This window comes from Myotis myotis, unplaced genomic scaffold (assembly GCF_014108235.1).
Source record: "Myotis myotis isolate mMyoMyo1 unplaced genomic scaffold, mMyoMyo1.p scaffold_m19_p_10, whole genome shotgun sequence".
Classification (NCBI taxonomy): Eukaryota; Metazoa; Chordata; class Mammalia; order Chiroptera; family Vespertilionidae; genus Myotis; species Myotis myotis.
The window spans coordinates 43722190-43741725 of NW_023416314.1; the positions used below are offsets into that span (position 1 = coordinate 43722190).

General features: G+C 47.9%; 1 protein-coding gene across 1 annotated transcript; it reads left to right on the forward strand.

Moving 5' to 3' along the window:
• Window positions 1–14777: 14777 nt before the first annotated feature.
• On the forward strand, window positions 14778–19512 carry SMPD1 (sphingomyelin phosphodiesterase 1). The gene is made up of 6 exons (XM_036325239.1): window positions 14778–15250; window positions 16090–16862; window positions 17727–17898; window positions 18182–18258; window positions 18438–18583; window positions 18739–19512. The coding sequence occupies exons 1-6, from the start codon at window positions 14792–14794 to the stop codon at window positions 19143–19145; spliced, it is 2034 nt and encodes a 677-aa protein (XP_036181132.1). The 5' UTR covers window positions 14778–14791; the 3' UTR covers window positions 19146–19512.
• The last annotated feature ends 24 nt before the right edge of the window (window positions 19513–19536 follow it).

Consider the following 19536-nt stretch of genomic DNA (forward strand, 5'->3'; position numbering starts at 1 on the left):
GTGCCCCCATGGACAAGGCTCCTTCACGTTCAGCTCTCTTCTGCAGCACCCACTTGACTTTGTCACATCAAGCTATTGGCATGGAGACTACGCCACTGCTGCCTTCCCTCCTTGCTCGAACACTGAGGGCTGCTCCAGCCACCTCCCCACTTGAAATTATGCAGGTGGAAAATAGGCAGCAGACTGTCACATGTCAAGCTCTTCCAAGAACTCTCTCATCACCCTCTGCTCCAGTAACTGCATTGGGGTTGCATTGGGTATATTTCTGCAACTCCCCAAGCCTTTCTCCACAAGAAAGAAACCAGATTCCCAATTGCTGAGTGGTTTTCTTGGCACCATCCCCCCACCACACACGTACTTAGAAAACCATAGCACTTGCCCCTGTGCTTTCTTTCATTTATATGCATTGAAGGTGGATGTTAGGGTGAGGGTCAAAGGACTTGTTCCATCAAATTTTAAGAAATCCGTTGGGTATGTGTACAGTCTAAGATTAGAGCTTTGATCAAAATATTGAGATATCAGAAGTCCTGCCCAGCCGGCTTGGCTCAGTGGTGGAGCGTCGACCTGTGAACCAGGAGATCACAGCTCGATTCCCGGTCAGGGCACATGTCTGGGTTTCGGGATCAATCCCTAGTAGGGGCGTGCAGGAGGCAGCCAATAAATTATTCTCTCTCATCATTGATATTTCTATCTCTCTCTCCCTCTCCCTCTCTGAAATCAATAAAAATATATATGTTAAAAAGTGTCATTCACAATTCTGTTACACACACACACACACACACACATACACACACACACTTACTCTTATTATGGTAGAAACATTCTAAAAACACACAAAGGAGTCATGGTTCTCTTCAAAGAAAAAGGCTCAGGATTTGGGGGTAGGAAGCGTTCTCTGGAAAAAAAAATAAATTTAACATGTGCATATATTATTTTTCAGTTTTAAGAAAACTGGGCATTAAAAAAAATTGAAAGCTTTCCTATTCTCTCTTCAGTCTCCAAGACTGCTTTGTTACACCAGTGTAACAAACAAGTGTGGGTGGTATTACACAAGGCAAAGTAATGCCTTTCTCTTTTTTTTTTTTAATATATTTTATTGATTTTTTTACAGAGAGGGAGGGAGAGGGATAGAGAGTCAGAAACATGGAGGAGAGAGAAACATCAATCAGCTGCCTCCTGCACACCCCCTACTGGGGATGTGCCCGCAACCAAGGTACATGCCCTTGACCTGAATCGAACCTGGGATCCTTCAGTCCGCAGGCCAACGCTCTATCCACTGAGCCAAACCGGTTAGGGCAGTAATGCCTTTCTTAAAGCAACTTGCCAGACAAATAGATTTCAAGCAGGAGTTAAAGTTTGTTTCAAACTTTCCCTCAAGGGAGCTAAGCTCACAAGAAGCCCAGTTGAAAAAATGTATTTGAGGGAAGTAGGCTTTACTGGGAGGGAAAAAGGGGGTATGTAGATAAAATTGCTAAATGAGATTCAAGAAAAATACGGCTGGTTCAAGGCCATTGGGCTCCTCACTACAAGACTAATGGTCAGCTGAGAGGGTTAAGCCTAACTTTCCACAAGGGGCTGTTACCAGATCAAACAACAAAATTCTTCCCCCTGAGTCTATCAGGGTTGTTCATTATCAGTGCAATAGCATATGAGTTCACCTTTTCTCAGGTTTGAGATATTTTGCTTCTGTTTCTAACAGCTGGATTCCCAGTCTTATTTGTCAATCATGTTGGCTGTTTCTCCTTATATTCTTCCCATCCCCCTCATCTCTACTGTCAAGTTCTCCTCCAGACCCCTACCTCAGCCTCACTCCTTTCTCTCCCAGCAAACAGGCAGTGGGCTTTTACTAGGCCCCAGACACCATGCCAGGGAGTGAGGATAAAATGGTGCAACTGAATATCTCTGCCCCCATCACTCTTGGTCTAGTGGGGAAAACATTGAGCAATTGTCTCCTGAAGAGTGTGCTGTGGGTAGAGTGTGGGGAAATCCCCCAGGTTTGAAGCGGCTAAACTGAAACTTGAAGGACAAGAAATTAGGCAGATGTGGAGGAGGGGACAGCGCAGACCAAGGCCTTCGTGACCTCAATTCCTACCTGACAAAGATCATGGGGACTTTGAAATCCTCTCACGTTCTGTCCTCTTCCTCCTCCCCCTACATGAGTCTGAAGTGTGGGTGAAAATGTGGTGCTGTAATATATCATAAATTCCTAACTGGGCAGGTCATGGTGGGTAGTTATGCTCCAGGCCCGTAACTTCTGTAGTGAAAGGTTTTTAAGACAGTCCTGGCCATTGTTCTTGTGCATCTGGTTAACACATCTTTGAGATGCCAGAAGTAATACCACCCCCTCACCCTCCCCACTCCCCAAAGCCATAATCATCCTCAAGAATCTTAACTATGCTGTAATCCAACCCCCACCTTGCTTTCTCCCTTCATGTAATCTTCCTTATCTCTTTCTTACATAGACAACAGTACAGTACACTAGTTTCAAAAGTAAATAAATAAATAACATTTTTAAAAATACCTTCAACCTCAGAAGAAGCTATAACCCTTTTCTTATCCCAATCCAAAACTTATACATGTGCTCCATCTGCTTATCTCCTAAACCAGAAACCCTCCTGTGTTTAATTCAAGTATTTACTTTTCTCACTTGTTTACTTACAGAGATAAGATGGCTACTTGGAAGACGTCAGTAGCTCTCTCCCCAGATAAAATTGTTAAATGAGATTCAAGAAAAATATGGCTGAAAAGTGTCAAGGTAAGAAAAATCCAAACCTGGAGAGAATTTTTATGAGTTTATTTGAGCCAAACTGACAACAAATGCCAGGAAGCAAAGATCTCCAAAACTCCGAAGAGTAACAGTTTGGCAGCTTCTTTTATGCATTTGAAATTAAGGAAGATTACATAGAGGTGGGAGAGAGCAAAGTGGAGATTGGATTACAGCAGTGGTTCTCAACCTTGGCTGCACATTAGAATCACCTGGGAATCTTTTTAAAATCCTGATTTCTGCCCTGACTGGTTTGGCTCAGTGAATAGAGTGTCAGCCTGCAGACTGAAGGGTCCCAGGTTCGATTCCGGTCAAGGGCATGTACCTTGGTTGCGGGCACATCCCCAGTAGGGAGTGTGCAGGAAGCAGCTGAATCCATGTTTCTCTCTCATGGATGTTTCTAACTCTCTATCCCTCTCCTTCTCCCTTCCTCTCTGTAAAAAATCAATAAAATATATATTAAAAAATAATAATAATAAAATCCTGATTTCTGGGCCTCATCCTCTGGAAATTCTGTTTCTTTGTTATGGGGTGAGGCCACAACATTAGTAACTGTCGGAAGCCAGTCCATCCTTGCTGCTTGACACAGTCACTGCAGGGAAGAAACATCTGCACAGCATATGCTTCAAGGGACCTGGCGTATATGGCATACTGTTCTTGATATGTTTGCTCCCCTTCTTGGCTAAGTGTTTTAACCAAGGTCACCTCTCTGAGAAAGGTTGTTTCCCCAGGTAGGGATTTTTCCCTGAAGTTAGGGAGGGAATAAAGCCCCTTAACTAAGTGCCAGGCGGGTAGTTAATCACTTTAACTACGAACAATCACGCTTAAGCTACATAATCTTTACTCCCTGGAATGGAGATAAGAAATGCCCTAACCTTTGCAATAGAAATTGACAGGATTAAAATCAACTGGTATAAATACAGATGTAACAAGACAATAAAAGACAGAACTTGGCTAGAGATCCTGGCTAGGCTGCTGATCAACTGAACACTGTCTCCGTGTCATTCCTTCTTCACCGACTCTGTCCACACCTTTGGGGACCCCTGGACCTGTTGGGGTTGGACCCCAACAAGTAACAAAGAAAGAATTTCCAGAGGATGAGGCCAAGAAATCAGGATTTTAAAAAGATTCCCAGGTGATTCTAATGTGCAGCCAAGGTTGAGAATCACTGGATTATAGGATAGTGAAGATTGCTGTAGGCAGGAACAGCACCAGGTGTTAGGTCTTCCCCTGGGACCTCCCCTAAAAATTCCACCCTTAAAACCCTTAGGATGGAGGAGCCAGAGTGCTCTCACTCCCAGGAGCATGGGTCCTTCGGTCGCTTAGGCTTTTATATACTAGTATATAGATTGATTTCAGAGAGTAAGGGAAGAGAGCTAGAAATATTAATAATGAGAGAGAATCATTGATCAACTGCCTCTTGCATGCTCCTTACTGGGGATCTAGCCCACAAACCAGGCATGTGCCAATGACCAGAATCAAACCTGGGACCCTTCAGTTTGCAGGCTAATGCTCTACCCACCAAATAAAACCAGCTAGGGCAGGGAAGATCTTAATAGAATATTCAGCAGCTTTCAGATCTGGGTCTCCACTGATTGATTGGTCTGAGCCAGGGCAGGAGGTCATTATTCAATGCAGCTGGTCCTGGGATGGTGTCCCTTGTCTAGTTTTGCTACTTTTCTGGGCCTGGAGCTGAAATACAGCTGAGACCTAAATGTTATCTCTAGGGAGGAAAGGTCAGGGGGTCCAAACCTCCTGACCAGAGATATGCTAGGGGAGGAATGGTCACCCTGAGGGTGAGACTCCACCCTAGAATTATCCTTTGCTATGCACCCAGGGCTTTCCACCCTGGTGACCTTCTGTACCTGGACCATCATCCTTGCTTTGCTCATGTCTGTCTGTCTACCACAAGATTATGTGCTCTCTTGCGGGTGGTTACGGCTTATTTCACAGGTGTGTTAACCTAGGTGCATAGAAACAAAGAACAGGGCTTACTTAAGGCAAAGATACACCTTTTATTAAAGAACTTATAATGCCTGGGGTGTGACTACCCACCATGACCTGCCCAGTTAGAAATGTATGATCACCTCACCCAATGAGGTTACTTTTCATAGAACCCCTTTTTCCATGCAGAATAGCATCCAGTTGGTTGTGTTGAGGCTGCTTCTCTAATATCTCTTCTATCTATTCCCCCTGCTGAATGCCCCTCTTCAGTCTCACTTTTCAGAATTCACCATCTCTACTTTTACCTATTATAATTTTCTTTTTTTTTAAGTTAAATGATTGCTCTATTATATATGCATTATAATTTTCATATATATATATATATATATATATATATATATATATATATATATATATTGATCGATTTCAGAGAGGAAGAGGGAGGGAGAGAGAGATAGAAACATCAATGATGATGTGTTTGGCTGCCTCCTACACACAACACACTGGGGATCTAGCCCGAAACCCGGGTATGTGCCCTGACTGGGAATCGAACTGTGACCTCCTGGTTCGGAGGTCAACGCTCAACCACTGAGCCACACCAGCCTGGCACTTATTACCATTTTCACCAGCTGATCTCCCTGGCCTATCTTCACTGAAGTTCCATAGCTTAGCAGGAAAAACTCCAACAAAATTCTTTAATGATTCAGTTGTCAGATTGTCAAAGTAAGAAACATTCAAACCTATAGAGAATTTTTGTGAGTTTATTTAAGCCAAACTGTCAACAATTGCCAGGAAGCAAAATCTCAACAAATTGAGATAATGTTCCAGAGAATGGCAGTTTTGCACCTTATTTTATACATTACAATCAAAAGAGATGATGCAAGTGGGTTACATGAAATCCATTGGTGATAGGTTACAGAGGTGGGAAAAGGCAAAGCAAGGAAACCTCTGGGATTGGATGAAAAGTAAAATGATAGACACATACATACATCTTTTACTTAGGTGGGTACAGGATAGTTAATAGTCAATAATTAACATGATAAAACAATGAGAGGATTTATGGTTTCCAACCTGGGTGTGCCTTTTTCCAAAAAAAATGTTATAGATACAAAAGATAATAAGACAGGCTTAGTTAAGGTAAAGATTGACCTTTGTCAGAGACCATTCTAACCTAGAATATGACTACCCACCATAAACTGCTTTTAGTTTAAAAGTTGTAATTTCAGACCATCCTTGGTGGTTATTATAGGTCTTTGAATTTGAAGGCCACCACAGAGGTCTTCCCTGGGCTTGTCAGGATAGCATGCGGCCCCTTCTTCTCCACAAGATTGTAACTAAATTCTTTAAGCTTGGTCCTTCTGCCCTAGCTGGTTTGGTTCTGTGAATAGGACATCCGCCTATAAACTGAAGGGTCCCAGGTTCGATTCCAGTCAAGGGCACATGCTGGGGTTGCAGGCTTGATCCTCAGTAGGGGTCATGCAGGAGGCAGCTGATCCATGATTCTCTCTCATCATTGATGTTTCTACTCTCTCTCCCTTCCTTTCCTCTCAGAAAGCAATAAAAATAAAATAATTTAATTTAAAAAGAAGATTGGGGGGGGGGAGGTTGGGGGTTAATGGGGGGGGGGTGAGGACACATTTGTAATACCTTAACTAATAAAAAAAAAAAAAAGATTGGTCCTGCCTACCCACCTCCCTGCATCTCCTCTCAAAAACACCCCTCATCTAAACTTTTAAATATTTCTCCTTGTTGCGTAGTGTTTTCTGCCCTTGGTCCTTTTGTGGTAAGCACTTAACAGACATGAGCACAGCAAGGACAATGGGCCAGGCACAGAAGGTCACCAGGTGGACAGCCCCAGGTGACTAGCAAAGAACAATTGTAGAATGGGACCTCATCTCCAGGGTGACCTTTCCTCCCCTAGCATATCTCTGGTCAGGAGGTTTGGACCCCCTGACCTTTCCTCCCTAGAGATAGCATCTAGGCCTCAGCTGTGTTTCAGCTCCAGGCCCAGAAAAGCAGTAAAACTAGACAAGGGACCCACCTCAGGACCAGCTGCATTGAATAATGACCTCCTGCCGTGGCTCAGACCAATCAATCAGTGGAGACCCAGATCCAAAACCTGCTGAGCATTCTATTAAGATCTTCCCCCTGAGACCTCCCCTACAATTCCACCTTTAAGACCCATAGGATGGAGGACCCAAAGCGCTCTCCCTCCCCAGAGCTTGCTGGAGCCTTTCCCTTTACCCTCCCCTTCCCCTTTCCCTCAGGCATATTACCTTTACCTTCCTCACTTCTGAGCTCCAAGGGCCCTTCCTTTGCTTCTATAGCTTGTTTCCTAAGCCCATTTCTTCTATGAATTACTTTTCCTACCTCTGTGATTTTTCCAAATGAATGAAATCTCTCACAGTTTGAGTCTTGGCTCTGAATTCTTTCCTAACCAGAACTCAAGTATGGAGACTGCTGAACCCAAGCCCTGCCTGAGCCCACCGGACTAACACCTGGTACTGTTCCAGCTGCTGCCAACACTTTGCTTATATCTCACTTCTAATTTATTCAACCATTCTTATTGAGACATTGCCAGGCTTTGTGGTAAATACTGGGGATATTTTGGGGAGCAAACCCAGACATTGCCCCTGCCCCCATGAAGCTTACAGTCTATTGGAGATGGCAGTCATGAATCAAATATGCACATAAATAAATGTAAAATTATAACTGTAAATAGAAATATGCTGAAGGGAAAAGGAGAAGGAGGGAAGGGGAGGAGCAGAAAAAAGAACAAGAGTTAAAGTGATCAAAGTATCCCCAAGGAAATCACAGTTGAACTGAAGAATGAGTAGAAGTTAGTTACGTAAAAAGAGAGGGAAGATCTCTTTAGGTAGGAGGAACAGCATGTGCAAAGGCCCCAAAAAAGCTGGAAGCATGTTGTATAAATTCTGAAAGAAGGTTAGTGCATCGAAAGCATTGAGACATAAAGGGAAACCTCTTCCCAATCTTGTTCTCCAAGCAAATACTAACTTATTTCTCAAGACTGGAAAACTTTTCCTCAGCCCCACCAACCTTTACCCCCTAATCAGCAGGAGCCAACCACTTTTCCTTTGGCCCCGACAGTACCAAGTAAGCATGACCTCAAAAGCCCTTTATGGTAGGTCTGTGCTTTCATGTCTTTCTTCCCACAGGTCCATGAGGGAGGATCTGAGGGAGGCACTGGTGTCTTAGTGGGGCTCTGTGTTCATGGTTCCTACACTTGGTGCAGAGTAGACTTCTAAAGTGTTTGTCACAGGAATGGCTGGCTGGTTGAATGAATGAATGAATGAATGAATGAATGAATGAATGAATGAATGAATAATAAATGCATCCATTCCTTTAAAGATTAAGACAAACACTTTAATGTAATCCCCTTAATGTGGCCCTGCCAGTTTCTCCAGCCTCATCCCTCAGCACTCTTCAACTCCTGATTCCTCCTCAGGGCTCCAGCCCTACTGTCTTCTCTCTCAGTTCCTGAACCTGCCCAGCCCTCCCTGCCAGAGGACTGTGCAAGCAGTTCCCTCTGCCAGGGGCATTGGTCTTTCCTCATCTAGGCACTCCCTGGCCTCAGTGTAGACACCAATCACTTCCTCAGAACCTGCACCAAGGAAGGCCTTCTGTTTCAGGTGATCAGCCTCCTCTCTGCTCCCACAGCTCCCCACACCTCCCCCTGGAAGTTCTTATCAGACTGAATAGAATTCTCAATTACTAGTATAGCAATATAGAGAAATTAATAAATTTATATATATATATTTAGATACAGAATTTCTCCCTATCCCTTCAGAAGAGAATTGGTTTTATTGCATTAATCTTTTGAGGAGAAGTTTAGGTGGAGAGAGTGAGGTCCTCCAAAGGCTGCATGAATAACAATAGATGACAACAGGGCTTTTCTGGTGAGCATAAATTTAGTGAGGGGTGTGTGTGTGTGTGTGTGTTTTGAATGAATGAGTGTATGATTGCCTGACAATAAAAGGAGCTAAGTGTCTGTTAAATAATATTCCACTGAGGGGGAATAATAGGATTTTTCAAATCTTCCCTTTGGCCTTCCACCTCATTGCAGGGGGAATAATGGGATTTTTCTACATTCTTCCCTTTGGCCTTCCACCTCATTGCAGGGGGAATAATGGGATTTTTCTACATTCTTCCCTTTGGCCTTCCACCTCATTGCAGCCGGAGCCTGTCTCCCCTGACGATGAACATGGTGAACGGGGCCTGGGACGTCAGTAAAAGCTGGGAGCTGGACCTCATTAATTACTGGCAGCCAATACATCTCAAAGATGCATCTTAAAGCTGGGGCATCAGTTACTTCCTCTGCACCATACGTTGCTCTAAGTATTCTTCCTCACTGAAGCCTCACAGCATGTACTATTATTACCTCCATGTCACACAGGAAGAAACTGAATCCCACAAAGCGACACGCACTTTTTAGATCCTGAATCTAAAGTCCATCCCCTTAGCCCCTGCCCCTGCCATTCATGGTTCTGTATACATTGTGTTAGAACTGCCTATTAGAAAATACTGTTTCTTCAGGGCTTTCTTAAGATATTTTTTTCCTTACAAAAAAAAATTCTTAAGATTCTTAGCCCTCTAGTATTCCCTAAAAATATCCACAAGAGGGAGACCTTTCCCCTTCAGTTCTCAGCTGACTGGAATTAGGGATTTAATTTGCAATTTAGTAGGTTACGATAGGCGACTGTTGCCTGATTTTGCAGCTGTAAAGTTACATGGGGGGGGGGGGGGGGGGACAATGCCAAAGTGGTGCCCATGTAAAAGGGGCCCAGTGAGCAATAGCACTCACCATGACCTGGGTAATGGGCGTAGTCAGCAGGTGAAGATCTGAGTCATCACTTGGCTTCCATACAAAACAGATCAGCTGCTTCATCTGACATTTATAGGGGCTGCCGTATGGTCTGGGGTAAACAAATCTGACAGCAAGATTGTTCCATAGCAAGCTGTGGGTCCTGTAGCAACCCAAGCCTGCCCTTCCACTCTGTAGCATTTAAAAGCAAAGACATTGCCCCTAAATTACTCACCTTCACAACCCGCTTTAGTACAGTTCTTTGGAAATGTGATGATGTTAATCTTCAAAATAAAACAACTCATTCACATTATACCCCCTGGTTTTAGTCATTTCTTGGTTTTGTCCTCTCCCTACACAGACCACCTCTTAGCGGTACTCTCAGTTGTCACCAAATAATTTTTCCCTTTGGGGTGATTTGGAGGCTACTGGCCAAAGCTCAACCAAAATCTATGCTTGAGCCAACATCAAGGTCCAACCCAGCACTCTCTTATTTTCATTTTAACTATTACAGATAGCAATAATGAAGAAATGATATATTTTGCTCTTGTCTTATTCGTTTCAGAAACTCAACTAGGCAATACCCAGAGTGTTCCAAAAGAGAAAAAAAGCTGAGAGTTCTTTTAGTAAAAACTACATTCTTGAGAAGCATTAGTCCTGCATTCTTAGCCTCTGGATTGGTCCAGAGATAATAATCTTCTAGTTGACCAGTGGTCTGGATAATGGATATGTGTTGATGTAAGAAATGCCCAAACTGGTAGAGAATTTTTATGAGTTTATTTGAACCAACATATGCCAGGAAACGAGATCTCAAATGCTTCAGAAAAATAATAGTTTTGCAGCTTTCCCCATGCAGTTGAAATTAAGTAGGGAAACTAAGGAAGATTTCCTGGAGGTGGGGGAAAGCAAAGCAGGATTACAGGACAGTTAACAAAATTATGTGCTCTCTTGAGGGTGGTGATGGCTCAGTTCAAAGGTGTGTTAATCTACATGCATAGAAACAATTGAGGAGAGAACCAAGATGGCGGCATAGGTTAACGCAGGAGTTTGCTGCTTTGAACAACTACTTCAAAAGTGAAACCAAAAAACGGAAGGGAAATCACCCAGAACCACAGGAACGCCGGCTGAGTGGAAGTCCTACAACTAGGAGGAAAGAGAAACGCATACGGACACTCAGAGGTGGCACAGTGCTGAAGTCAAATTCTGAGGTGCGGAGTGCGCAGAGCGGGCTGGCGGCGGAGGGCGCGGTTGGCGTTTTCAATCGGGAGGGAGTCGCAGACTCTGAGCTCCAGATACCGGCGAGTCTCTAGCGACCCAGACTCAAACGGGAGAAGCGGGACTGTCTGGCTTCGGTCAGAGCGAGTGTAGCTTTCTCTCTGAGCTTTGCAGCGGGTGCTGGGACTCAGAGAGGCAGAGCCCCTGGGGACAGGACTGAGAGCCGCCATAACTGCTCTCTCCATAACTGCTCTCTCCGGCCCACCCTGTTGATCCTGTGCGACCCGCCCCGCCCAAGCCCTGCACTGAGGCATTTGCCGGATAGCCTCAGGCAAATGCCAGATTAGCACCTCCCTAGAGGACAGAAGTTCTCTCACTGCTGACACAGCTGATTCTCATAGCCACTTGGCCTGGAGGTCAAACCCTCCCTGGAATTAGCTACAACAATCAAGATTTAACTATAAGACTGTGCACAAAGACCACTAGGGGGTGCACCAAGGAAGCATAACAAAATGCGGAGACAAAGAAACAGGACAAAATTGTCAATGGAAGATATAGAGTTCAGAACCACACTTTTAAGGTCTCTCAAGAACTGTTTAGAAGCCGCCGATAAACTTAATGAGATCTACAAGAAAACTAATGAGACCCTTGATCTTATATTGGGGAACCAACTAGAAATTAAGCATACATGGACTGAAATAACGAATATACAGACTCCCGACAGCAGACCAGAGGAGCGCAAGAATCAAGTCAATGATTTGAAATGCGAGGAAGCAAAAAACACCCAACCGGAAAAGCAAAATGAAAAAAGAATCCAAAAATGTGAGGATAGTGTAAGGAGCCTCTGGGACAGCTTCAAGCGTACCAACATCAGAATTATAGGGGTGCCAGAAGATGAGAGAGAGCAAGATATTGAAAACCTATTTGAAGAAATAATGACAGAAAACTTCCCCCACCTGGTGAAAGAAATGGACTTACAGGTCCAAGAAGCGCGGAGAACCCCAAACAAAAGGAATCCAAAGAGGACCACACCAAGACACATCATAATAAAAATGCCAAGAGCAAAAGATAAAGAGAGAATCTTAAAAACAGCAAGAGAAAGAAACTCAGTTACCTACAAGGGAATACCCATACGACTGTCAGCTGATTTCTCAACAGGAACTTTGCAGGCCAGAAGGGAGTGGCAAGAAATATTCAAAGTGATGAATACCAAGAACCTACAACCAAGATTACTTTATCCAGCAAAGCTATCATTCAGAATTGAAGGTCAGATAAAGAGCTTCACAGATAAGGAAAAGCTAAAGGAGTTCATCACCACCAAACCAGGATTATATGAAATGCTGAAAGGTATCCTTTAAGAAGAGGAAGAGGAAGAAAAAGGTAAAGATACAAATTATGAACAACAAATATGCATCTATCAACAAGTGAATCTAAGAATCAAGTGAATAAATAATCTGATGAACAGAATGAACTGTTGATTATAATAGAATCAGGGACATAGAAAGGGAATGGACTGACTATTCCTGGGGGGGAAAGGGGTGTGGGAGATGCAGGAAGAGACTGGACAAAAATCGTGCACCTATGGATGAGGACAGTGGGTGGGGAGTGAGGGCGGAGGGTGGGGCGGGAACTGGGAGGAGGGGAGTTATGGGGGGGAAAAAAAGAGGAACAAATGTAATAATCTGAACAATAAAGATTTAATTTAAAACAAAACAAAACAAAAAAAACAAAAAAAAAAAAAGAAACAATTGACAGAGCTTGCTTAAGGCAAAAATAAACATTTTAGTAAACAGTTATATGCCTGGGGCATAGGTATGACCCATAACTTGTCCAGTTAGGAATTTATGACCAGATCACGCTGTGAGGTTACGTTCCCTAGAATCCTTTTTTTTACCCCATCTACGGGTGTCATCTGGATACATGAACATTCTTTCCTTAGTTCTTCATGGGGTAACCAGAAGGTTACCTGGAAATTCAATGTATATACAGGCACTGACACAGGACTGGAAAGCTCAATCGTTTTAGTTCCCAGGCTAGTTAGAACAGGAATAGAATCGTTTCCTCCTGCCTCAACCTACCTGATTTTAGTAACTTGGCAAGTTGGCTATAGCGACTTCCTTTTATTTCTTCACTCTATTCCTTATTCTTTAGTAATTGCAGCACAGCTGCTGTTCCCTACCATGTCGCCACCAGGAATCAAGTTCCTCATCCTCTCCCCTTTCATCCTTTCTCTTCCCAAACCACGTGCTTCTATGAGCCAGGACCAGTCTGGCAAATCCTACTTCTGATGCCAATTCTGGGGTGTTTTCTCTGACACCAACCAATTCTTTGAAACCAATTGGGTGTAAAATAATTCAATTAAATTCTGATACTATCTACCTGGAGTTAGTGTGAGATCCCACAAATTAAAGGGCTAAGTCCCACAAGACCCCCTTTCCAAAGCCAGTCACAAGTCTCAGGTTACACCACCTGTGCTTCTGACCAACCAGCTAGAAATTTTGGTTTGATAATTTGCTGGGACAGAACTCAGAAAACACCTTACTTACATTTTCCAGTTTATTATAAAGGGTACTACACAAGAATAACTAAATGGATTAGGGCAAGGTATAGAAGGGGGATGTCATGGAACTTGCATGCTCTCTCCAGATGCGCCATTCTCCCAGCACCCTCTGCACCAGCCAGAGGCTCTCAGAGAGATTGTTTGTTTTGTTAATCCTCACCCAAGGATATTTTCCCATTGATTTTTAGAGAGCAACAGGGAAGGAGAGAGACAGAGAGAAACATGGATGTGAGAGATACATCGATTGATTGCCTCCCGCCCGTGCCCAGAGCAGGGCTGGGGATTGAGCCTGCAATCTAGGTACATGCCCTTGACCAGAATCGAACCAGAGACCCTTCAGTCAACAGGGCCAACTCTCTATCTACTTAGCCAAAACTGGCCAGGGCTCAAAGAGGTTTTTAGAGAGCTCAATCTCCAGCTCTCCTCCCTTCCGTGAAGGTTGGGGGATGGGACTGAAATTTCTCACCCTCTACTCACTTTTTCTTTAGTGACAAGCCCCATTCTCTATGTAGGAACATCATCCTAAATCATCTAATTAGCATAACATAAATAACAAAAGACACTTCTATCACTTAGAAAATTCAAAGGATGTGGGGAGGTCTGTGCTAGGAACTGGAGACAAAGGCCAAATATATTTATTATAGCACAGTTACTCTGAGATAATGCCCACAGACGTGAGGAAGAGTCACTTGGAAGAAACATTCTCGAAGGAGAGAATCAGCAGGACTCTGTGGGTCTTGGAGAAGCACTCCAGAAGTGAAACAGCTTACGTTTTCATCTCTGTTCTGCCACTGAACTTCCCTCTGTAAAGTGGAGGTAATGATATTATTAGACCTGCTTCTGAGGGTTGGTAAAATGGAAGATTAGTCATCACAGTGTCTGGATCAGTGCGGGAAACATGTACAGAGCTCAATAAATGATGGCTTTTACCTTCATGGCTACAGGAGGTGGGAGACCCAAGCTCTAGTCCATGTTCCCAGCCCTGGTGATGTTCCCCCTTCTTAGTCATTCACCATCCACCAGCTTCGGTTTCCGCATCCATAAAATTAAAGTATGGGTGTCCCCACCTGGGCCCAGGTCCCTTCCTTCAGAAGTCTGAATCAAATGTGACTCAAAGACTCGCAGTCAGGGTGACTCAGGGGGGTTGGTGCCAGGACCAGAAGGTGGGAAATCGAGGGGAGGCGCCCTCCCGGCCGGCCGGGGCAGCACACTCAGTGGGAGGATCCCTGCCCAGCCCCGCTCGCCCCCAGCCCCGCTTCCCGAGTTAAATGCCGGTTGGGCCTGGCAGTCAGCCATTCCAGGAATTTGAGCGCAGGTTTGGAGAGAGGTGGCACCTAGGAACCTCCGATGGGCCTTTCACCTGCCACCCTAGCAGCCAGGGCCCCAGCGGAATCCGGGGCGGGGTCAAGGGCGGGTCCCGGACGCGCCCGGCCCACTCCGCCTCCGGGACGTTGTCTAGGTCCCCCGCCCCCGCCGCCAACAGCTGATGGGGACGGAGGAAGAGGAAGGGGTGGAGCTGCTTTGCTGCTCGCCGCCGAGCTGTCAGCCAGCAGCCGGGCGAACTGGCGGACCCTCGCGCTGTGCCCACGGCTGCGAGGCCAGCCAGGGCCTAGACTGGCGGGGCCGGGACAGGCGACCTGCCCGGCCGGCAATGCCCCGCCACGGAGTAACTCCCAGCCGGCGCCGCCCCAGGTCCGGCGGGGAGCGGCGATCGGACAGGTCCTGCGGGGTCCCCGGCCCGGGGACCCTGGGGATGGCGCTGACGCTGGCCCTCTTCCCCTCCCTGGCTCTCTGGACCCCGGCGGCGGCCCACCCACTCCCCGCCCAAGGCTATTTCGCCAGTTTCAGTGGCCTAGCGCCCCAGGTCCGGGACACCTTTGGATGGCGGAACCTCACCTGCCCGGTCTGCAAAAGCCTGTTCACCATCCTCGACTTCGGACTGCAGGTGAGTGCTGTGGGAGCTGTGGGGAAGCAGGCCGGGCCGGAGAGCGCCAGGGCCCGGTCCCCGAGAGCACCCCCACGGGGAAAGGCTGGCCTCCACAAGCCTTCACTGACTTTGTTCTCCTTTAAGGACACCCCTGGCTGTACGCCGCCCTGCCTCCATGGTGACCTTGTGAAGTAAGGGAACAGTGCAAATTATACGCTGAGCGCTGTGCTAGCCTTTCCATACAGGTTAAAGCAGGCCTGCGAGCTGGTTTCATTACTGCTGCTGTCTCCGTTTTACAAATGGATAGATTTCCAGGGAGGTGAAGTCACTTGTCCAAGGGCAGATGACTGGCCGGGGGGGAGACTGGGACTCCCAGCCGGGTGTGCCTGGTACTAGCTACTCAAAAGGGACTTGAATGAAGAGGTATCCAGGGGTGTAGGACCAGCTGGGGCCGCCTTGACCCTGATCGGGTTATGATGAGTACTGGTTGTTAGGCAAGCTTTGTGAGGCTCCCCAGATCAGCAGGGCCCTGCCCCTGTGTGTCTCTCCAAACCCTGGACAGTCTGTCATTGTGCCTGCCCCAAACTTCAGGGCACACTGAAGACTGTGCCGGAGAAAGCCGACTGGGCAAACAAAGGCCTGAAATGGAGCTGGAGAGGAGTGCTGGCCTGGTGCTGCCTGAGTCACGGGGCAGCATCTGTGGGAGGCAGAGGAGGCGCTGAAGTCTCTTCGCCATGGTGGCACCGGTCCAGTCCAGCCCCAGTTTAGATAGGGAGGCCAACAGGGTGGTAGCCAGGGGACGGCCTGGCCCCTGTGTTCTGACTCTGACCTCTCACCACTGGGTCTTTCCGCCACAGAAAGAGAATAATGTGATCCGGGTGGGCTCCCTGGCCACCAAGCTGTGCCAGCTGCTGAAGATCGCACCCCCTGCCGTGTGCCAGTCAGCCATTCAGCTCTTCGAGGATGACATGGTGGAGGTGTGGAGACGCTCAGTACTGAGCCCATCTGAGGCCTGTGGCCTGCTCCTGGGCTCCACCTGTGGGCACTGGGACATTTTCTCATCTTGGAACATCTCTTTGCCAGCCGTGCCGAAGCCGGCTCCCCAGCCTCCCAAACCGCCGGCCCCAGGTGCCCCTGTCAGCCGAGTCCTCTTCCTCACGGACCTGCACTGGGATCGGGACTACCTGGAGGGCACAGACCCTGACTGTGAAGACCCGCTGTGTTGCCGCCGGGGTTCTGGCCCGCCACCCCCCTCTCGCCCAGGTGCTGGATACTGGGGCGAGTACAGCAAGTGTGACCTGCCCCTGCGGACTCTGGAGAGCCTGTTGAGCGGGCTGGGCCCCGCTGGCCCTTTTGATATGGTGTACTGGACGGGAGACATCCCCGCCCATAACGTCTGGCACCAGTCTCGCCAGGACCAGCTGCAGGCCCTGACCACTGTGACAGCCCTTGTGAAGAAGTACTTGGGGCCAGTGCCTGTGTATCCTGCGGTGGGCAACCACGAGAGCACACCCGTCAATGGTTTCCCTCCCCCCTTCATAGAGGGCAACCAATCCTCCCGCTGGCTTTACGAGGCCATGGCCAAGGCATGGGAGCCCTGGCTGCCAGCTGAAGCCCTTCACACCCTCAGGTACTTGAGGTCCAGGGGAAAACGGGAGTGGAAAAGAAAGGTGGATGAAAGTGAAGGGAGCAGGGAACCCGGGCATTATCTCTGACTGCTGTAGTGGGACTCCTCTGCTCTCCTCTCTGGCCTCCCTAATCTGACCCCTCCTTCCCTTCCTACCCCTATCTCCCGACACCCTCCTCACAGGGCTGGCAGCATACCCTCTCCTTCTAGCGCTGCTTTGCTCATGTTGGCCCTCTCTAGAATGCCTTCCCCTCCTGTTTACATCCTACCTTTCCCCAACTTACCCAGGCCCATGTCATCTTTCCTGAGTGGCCACTGCTTTCCATTCTGGCTCACTTTTCTCTCTACCCTGAACTCCTAGAGCCCGCTCTCCTGTCACTCAGGCACTATCATCATGCTCTTTGGTCTTCAGCTAGCCCAGTGGTTCTCAGCCTTCCTAATGCCCGGCCCTTTCATACAGTTCCTCATGTTGTGGGGACCCCCAACCATAAAATTATTTTCGTTGCTACTTCATAACTGTAATTTTGCTACTGTTATGAATCATAATGTAAATATCTTATATGCAGGATGTATTTTCATGGTTACAAATTGAACATAATTAAAGCATAGTGATTAATCACAAAAACAATATGTAATTATATATGTGTTTTCCGATGGTCTTAGGCAACCCCAGTGAAAGGGTCGTTCGACCCCCTAAGGGGTCGCGACCCACAGGTTGAGAACCGCTGAGCTAGAGTGTGAGCTTCTTGAGGGTAGAGATGATGGTCTGTATGCCTCCGCCCTCCGTCCAAATGTCTCCCACAGGACTGGACATACAGGACCAGGGTTATGAATGACTGTTGACCCCTTGTGTTCACTTTATTTCAGAATTGGGGGGTTCTATGCCCTTTCCCCAAGCCCCGGCCTCCGCCTCATCTCTCTCAATATGAATTTTTGTTCCCGTGAGAACTTCTGGCTCTTGATCAACTCCACAGATCCCGCTGGACAGCTTCAGTGGCTGGTGGGAGAGCTTCAGGCTGCTGAGGATCGAGGAGACAAGGTGAGGGAGAGTGGGGAGCATGATGGCGTCGGTGCCCAACGAGGGGGAGCAGCAGGCTCTTCTCAATAGACTCCTGTCTGGAGCTGGAGCATCTGTGAGCAGAGATGCTTCCAACAACAGCGTTCTCTCGGGGTGCTGCTCAAGGTCATCCTTAGAAGTCCTTTTGTTCACTCACCCTCTCTCTGGCCAAAAATGCCAGTCAGTGTAGATGAGTACCAACTCAGCTGGCCTGGGCTGTCTGAACCCCTCCTTGTCTGATAACCATCCTTACCTCTCTCCACAGGTGCATATAATTGGCCACATCCCCCCAGGGCACTGCCTGAAAAGCTGGAGCTGGAATTACTACCGAATTGTAGCCAGGTAGGAGGGAGGTGGGGGTGGGAGGATGAAGAGTGAAGATTGAAATTCCTTTGAGCCTCTCAACATTCCTGCTGCCCCAACCTGGTGGGGAGGCCCTGTACTTGAATAGGATGGAAAAGAAGGCGTCCATTCCTCCTCCTCCCTAGACCCTTCTGAATATGATTCTTGTCCCTGGCTAGGTACGAGAACACCTTGGCTGGTCAGTTCTTTGGCCACACCCACGTGGATGAGTTTGAAATCTTCTATGACGAAGAGACCCTGAGCCGGCCGCTGTCTGTAGCCTTCCTGGCGCCCAGTGCCACCACCTACATCAGCCTGAATCCTGGTGAGTGAGGCAGAGGGCACCTGTTGAAATAGGGGAGTGGTTGCTGGGTTAAAGGGGCGGGTTCGAGCCTAGGCCAGCAAGGGGCTGGACATGAGGCCTCTCCCCTCTGTTGCCTTTGCAATCTGAGTTCCCAGCCAGCCCCTCCCTCCTTGTAGGTTACCGGGTCTACTTAATAGATGGCAACTACCCCGGGAGCTCTCATGTGGTCCTGGATCATGAGACCTACATCCTGAACCTGACTCAAGCTAATGAGCCGGGGGCCACTCCGCGCTGGCATCTCCTCTACAGGGCTCTAGAGACCTACGGGCTGCCCAATGCGCTGCCTGCCGCCTGGAACGACCTGGTATACCGCATGCGGGGCGACACGCAGCTTTTCCAGACCTTCTGGTTTCTCTACCATAAGGGCCACCCGCCCTCCGAGCCCTGCGGCACGCCCTGCCGCCTCGCTACTCTGTGCGCCCAGCTCTCCGCCCGCTCCGACAGCCCTGCTCTGTGCCGCCACCTGGTGCCAGACGCAAGCATCGCCGACGTCCAGAGCCATCAGCGACGGCCGCTCTGCTAGCACCCACTCTAGCACCATCTGCTAGAGTTGGGAAAGTGCGTGTCTTACGAGGGCAGCGGAGACCCCAGAAGGCCGCTGTGGTGAGAAACGTCAGTAAAGAGTCTTTGCTGGGCCCCAAGTACCCGGGAAACAGCCCCTTCTCCTTGCCTGGAGCTGGGTGGCAAGACATGGACAGGGATTGGTGGCTCCGCCCGTTTGCAGCATCGGGGCTGCTGTCCTTTCACAGACTAGGCGCAGAGGTCTCAGTTGGCAGTGCCCTGGGCAGACCAGACAGGGGCTGTCGCCCCAGGCCCGTGCCGGCCGGCCAGGAACACTACTGCTGCTGCTGCCTGGCTGCCAGGCGGTTAATAAAGAGACTTGGATTCCAGATCCTCTCCCTCTGTGACTGCTC